The sequence below is a fragment of the Elephantulus edwardii genome, unplaced genomic scaffold, assembly GCF_000299155.1.
Source record: "Elephantulus edwardii isolate Elephantulus edwardi_28Jun2011 unplaced genomic scaffold, EleEdw1.0 scaffold00005, whole genome shotgun sequence".
NCBI classification, from domain to species: Eukaryota; Metazoa; Chordata; class Mammalia; order Macroscelidea; family Macroscelididae; genus Elephantulus; species Elephantulus edwardii.
The window spans coordinates 22,215,544-22,221,421 of record NW_006399755.1 but is presented as its reverse complement, the minus strand read 5'-3'; the positions used below and the strand labels follow the sequence as shown (position 1 = coordinate 22,221,421).

General features: G+C 39.8%; 1 protein-coding gene across 5 annotated transcripts in view; it reads left to right on the top strand.

Annotated features, from left to right (window-relative positions):
* SGIP1 (SH3-domain GRB2-like (endophilin) interacting protein 1) overlaps window positions 1–5,878 on the top strand; it is a 329,295-nt gene that overhangs the window by 309,292 nt on the left and 14,125 nt on the right. For all 5 annotated transcript variants that reach the window (XM_006879756.1, XM_006879754.1, XM_006879753.1 and 2 more), the window contains one exon: window positions 3,139–3,294. In XM_006879756.1, the coding sequence (XP_006879818.1) occupies window positions 3,139–3,294 (156 nt within the window). The remainder of the gene's footprint in view (window positions 1–3,138; window positions 3,295–5,878) is intronic.

Here is a 5,878-nt window from a genome sequence, read left to right as displayed (position 1 = left end):
AAAAAAAAATCCCTCAATCACAAAAACATTTAAAGAAAATTATACCAAACACATAACCACATTGCCCAAAAGCAGTGATAAAGACAGCAGTCAGAGACAAGATATGTTACCTACAGAGGAAAAGCATAAAAATTATAGGTTTCTTACTGGGAATAATACAAGCAAGAAGAGACAGTGGAACAGTATCTCTAAAGTACTAAAGGGAGAAATTGTCAGTGAAAAATTCTATGCTCAATGACAATAGTTGTCAAAATAAAGACAAAATATACTTTTAAGAATAGAAAATTAAAAGAGTATATCACCAGAAAGAAAGTTAAAAGACTATATCAGACACAAGCCACAAGGTAATAAAAAAGTTTAAAAACCCTCAGGCTGAAGGAAAATTATACATGAATAGATGTAAAAGAGTTTTCCTATTTTTAAAATCTTTATAAATGATAATTTTAAATTAATGTAAATATGTGAAAGTAAAATGTATGATAACCAAATAATATATGGCAGAAGCTGCGAGGAGAGATGTGAGGTGTATTATTATTTATAAAGTTCTTACCATGTCTGTGGAAATAGTATCATTTCAAGGTTGACAAGAAAAAGTTAAAAAGGAGTCAAATATTAGTGAACCAGTTCATCTGGCAAGTCTACTCTGCCAAGTCCACTCTGCCGACACCCACTTGTGGCAAAAAGAAAGCCACAAGCACCTGAGTGTTTCATCCTGGCCTCTCTTCCCAAATCCAGAGGCCTCTCCAGCTGACACTAAGATGAACTAGGGGTCTCTAGTCCAGAGGTTGCCAGCATCTGAGCGTGCCGGAATGGTAAAATATTATTGCTGTTTTTCATTGTTTTTGTTCAAACATTCTTCTAGGTCGTATAGCCCTGGTGTGTCCACTTGCCGTACAGAGGTAACGTGGTTGCTGTGAAGCTGAACACTGTGACATTGATGTGTCAAATGTGATAATGGTTACCCTTGGTGGACAGTGTTTGGTGGAGCTCCCCGATTAACACAAGCTTGGAAGCAGGAGTGCCATCCACTTCTGTAATAGTTTGCCTCCGAAAACCCTATGAACCTGGAGAAAGGAGGAAAGTCACACAAGTGTTGAGGGCTTTCATTCATAGGGTTGCTATGAGTCGCCTGAGACTCGACAGCACTTAACAACAACAACATTAGTGAACCATGGGTCAACTTTAAGAAAACCAATAAAATAATGAAACAGAATTATATAACTGATAAGTCCTTACAGGAAATAGATCAGTCAGGTCCAATCAGAATGTGGAAATTACATGGCAATTGGTAGAGGGGAAGTTTAATATAAGAAATTATTGACTATAATGGAGGATTGGAGTAACAGAAACTAAAGATAACTCTTAAAAATATATTTGAAAGGTGTATAAAGAACAGACACAAGAAACGCCTACCCCGCCCCTACTCTCCCCTGCTGTCTGAGATTCAGACCTTGTGGCAGAGAGCCCGGCTATGGAAGGCAGAGAAGTCTCTGTGCTGATGCAATGCTGGAAATTTACCCCCTGGGGCACCAGCATAAACCTTCCATGGAGTGTCTCACAGAGGGATTCTGCCACAGCTCTGCCTCAGATCCGCTAGTGGCTCATGGGTGCTGCAGAGTACCATCTGCTGCAGAACCAGGTGTTGGAAAAGTTTGGTGTACAGCTGAAGCCTGGAGCTGAGAATACCACCTACACAGCAGGAACTGGGCACAGGGTAAGTTGTGCTGCTCCAGAAACCAGATGCTAAGGAAGTTGTTTGTGCTACTGGGCACTGCCAATGCCATATGTGCTGCAGGAGCCAGACAGGGAAGAAACCTTGCTACAGCAGGACCTGCCTCGCAAGCACGCTAGAAATAGGAAGGGGAAACCGCCTTCTCCTGCAATGTCTCTCTGGCGCCCTCTACTGACAAACTTTAACATCATGCTAGTTCGCAAAAAATAAGCTGAAAAAGCACCTTGACTTTTTTGGAACGATGTCGTTAAATGCCCAACTGCTAAGCAGAAGATTGGTGGTCCGAGCCTACCAGCCTCTCTGCGGGGAAAATATACAGTAGTCTCCTTTTATAAAGATCTGTAGCCTTGAAAAACCTTATGAGACAAGTCCCATAATGTTGCCATGAATCAGATTCACTCGAAGTTACTGGCTTTGGCTCAGCAGTAAAAATGAATGAATGAACTATGAGACAGAAGTAGAGGTAGAGGTGGGGGGGGTGCGGGAGAAAGAGATACACACACTACATGCATGAGACTCAAAATAATCATTCTGTGTAGCAAAAAAAACCCAGACATCCTTCATACATAAATCTCCAGAAAAAAGATACGCCTTTAACATTCTACTTTGTATACAATTCTCACTGAGTAGTGGCAGGACATATTAACAATTGCATGGAGATGAAGTTGGAGTTACCGAGAAGGATGGGAAAAGGTGGTCACAGAAAGGCATGAGGAAACTTTTCAAGGTGTGTATTTGTTCATTATCTTGGTTGTGTGATGGTTTTATGAGTGTATGCTTGGTCAAAATATATACACACCTCCAAAGGGGGCAATTTTTAAATAAAATCCTCTTTGTTTCTAAGCTACCATCCTATTGTATAAACTTGTATGACTGATTTGACCAATTTTGTCACTTAGCCAAGTTAGTGAACGAATAACTAGCTAAGTGGGACAGACCTTTTTCTGAAGAGACTGTAAAAGGACCCGCTCAAGCCATTATTAATCTTGGTAGTCAGAGAAATAAAATAGGTGCCAGTGTGTGGTGATGGTGCACAATTAATATCTGCAAATGTTCTGCCAAAAATCCAGGAACCAAAATGAGAGCCAACCATTAGAGTAGCTGATTCCATTTGTGAGGTGAATTATATATAGATTTTCTCACAGAAAGAGGCATATTTTTATTCTTCACTCCAAAGTGCATTCAACAAAAAAAAGCCGCTTTTTAAATGTGTTGAAACAAGCCATCAATTTCTCTCATAGAGGAGGAATTCATTCACTTGTTGAGAATGAAATTATAAAAGCTTGCCTTTTATCTCTTTGACTGTTTAATATTGTTACATAAGTGTTTACTTCTCCACAGCTATTCTGACTGACAACATATTCACCTGGGGTTCTTCTCTCTTGCCCCTGTGTTTGATATGCCAGATGCATCGTCAAAATCACTGGAGAAATGGTCTTGTCCTTTCCTGCCGGCATCACCAGACACTTCGCCAACAACCCATCCCCAGCTGCTCTGACATTTCGGGTGGTGAATTTTAGCAGGTTAGAACACGTTCTGCCAAATCCCCAACTTCTCTGCTGGTAAATATAAGTTTTTGTACATTTTTTACAAATATGTGTGACTGGGTATTTTGTATCTGGAAAAGGGATAAACCTCAGAAGTGGAGTAACGCTGTTAGAGAATTTTCCAGTGTTCCAATGCACCTGTCAACTGGACGTAAAACTTTTACTAGCCATCAAGATTGCTACATGTATGTGTGACTGCATGTCCATATACATATTTGTTAATGCCCCGCGATCAGGAGTGGGTAACAAGGCATTTAGAATAACATAAGTCTAGATTACTCACAGTTTGGCCATTGTTTTATTTTTTCATTGGTTGACAATAAATTATAATGATGGAACTAAGCCCAATCACAGGACTAAAGTCCTTTTTTTAAATAGGCATCTTTTTAAAAGAAATGATGTTTAAGTTGTGAGTTGTTTTTCACATGACTTTGAAACTGGTTTTGTGATGCAAAATGCCCTTCTAATTATAATGTTTTAATAGAGCTTTACATCTATGACCATACATAAAAAGCTTGCATAAATTTGTTTATGTGAATATGATTTTCACATATTCTAAATATGAGACCTAAATATAATGTCTTTATCTTACGTACTCACGTATACAGTCACACAGTACCGTGTAATGAAGATGTCTAACTGTATCAAGATCATTATTTACGATGGTTAATTCAATGGCCTTGTTCTTGATCTCTTCCTCTTCCTCATTAAGTTCTTAGAGTACACATAAAAATCTCTCTCTTGTGTGGTCACTAGTGTTTATGGGACCTCTTTGCCCACCGTCAGTGACCGCTATCAGCCCCAGGACCACCGCAGTGGCTCTCTCTTAGTCTTCCTTCCCTGCATCTGGTTTTGCCTCACTCCAAAAGCATTTTCCACCCAGCAGACAGACTTTTCTGAAACAAATGAGGCAGTTCTTCTGTTTAATTCTTCAGGAACTTCACATTGCACCTGTACTTCAATTTGTTCCCATTCCCTTTGCAGCCCAGGCTCATACATTCTTACCTGTCTGTCTGTCCTCTTCACTCACCATTCTGACTCAAAGTCCCCCAGCTCTTAGCACACCTCGCATTGTCAGACATCACACAGCAGTGTTTTTGTGCATGTTCCCTCTGCATGGAATTCTCTTTCTCCCTTTGTCACATGACTCCTATCCATCAGTTAGATTCAGCTTCACTGAGATGCTGTTTCCCACTTCCCCCTCAATCCCCACCATTGTCAACATAAATTACACTCCCTTGTTACTCTGTCTTCTACCACTTTCTATCATTTATATCTATTTTTGTTTCTTTATTCACCCATCTCCCCACCAGACTATAAGATCTGTTGAAGAATGAAGCCCTCCATTAGTTGACTGCTGTATCTTCTTACTTCCCACTGCATCCACCATTTAATAAGCACTTCCCTAATATGTAATTAATAAACTAACAATTCAGATATAACTTGAAAATTTAATTGCTACAGTACTTCAGCAGATATAAGTAAAGGTTGTTGGTATTTGAAATTTGAGGATCAGTAGAGTCATTCTTATCTAAATGAAGTTTCCATTTTTATTTCAAAAGTGTAAACCATTCACAGGTCTTTGAATTATAAAGGCTACCTTCTCTTTTGTGATCTCTGAATGGGCCTAAATGACAACTTAATTTCAGGCTTTAGGCTGTTGTTGCTAGGTGCCATGGAGCCAAGTATGACTCCTAGCAACCCTATGAGCAACAGATCTGAACCCTGTCCTATCCTGCGCCATCCTCCCAATCTTTGACACACTTGACCCCATTACTGTCGTCACTCTATCAATCCACCTAGTTGAGAGTCTTCCTCTCCTTCACCGTCTCTCCACCTTTGCAAGCATGATGTCCTACTTCAAGGAGTAGCCTCTCCTAGCAACATCATTTCCAAAATATGTGAGACGAAGCTTGAGGCAAATGTATGTGTGGTTTTGGTATAGTGGGTAAGTATGAATTGCAGGAAGCTTGACTCTAGCTAGAATCATAACTCTGTTACTTTTTATCTATCTGTATGACCTTAAACAAAGTATTAACTTTGATGACCCTCTGTAATCTTTTTTTTTCCTGTCACCTTCCTCTGGAAGCTTGAATAACTTGGATGCTGATCCATGATAAATGTTTGGACAATCCTTATCAGCATCCTTAGCTCAGCTTCACTCGGGCAGTCTCAGGGGTCATCACTCTCTGTATGCCTAGACTAAAAGACCTGTTCTGTGGCCTCATTAACCTTGTTCTGGATGGGTCATGCTGAGATGTGTCCTTTCACAGCCACCCTTTCCAGACAGACCAGTAGCCACTTTAAGACTCTGATGTTATTTAGACTACTTGTTCAATTTGTTTGACCTCTAAAGTGTGAATCATAGCAATTTCTTTTTGATCTGTCCTCTATCTTCCTAGTGCCCTCTCTATCTCCAATACCCTCCTCTTATAATAAGCTTGTAATTCTTTAAAAAGGAGAGTAATAATTCTTCCTTTGCTGAGCAGAGTTTATTTTTTGTTGTTGTTGTGTACCATCAAGTTGGAACTGACCCATAGCTAACCAACCCTCTGACGGGTGTTTGGAGGAAGTTAATCACACAGGAAGAGATTGTCCA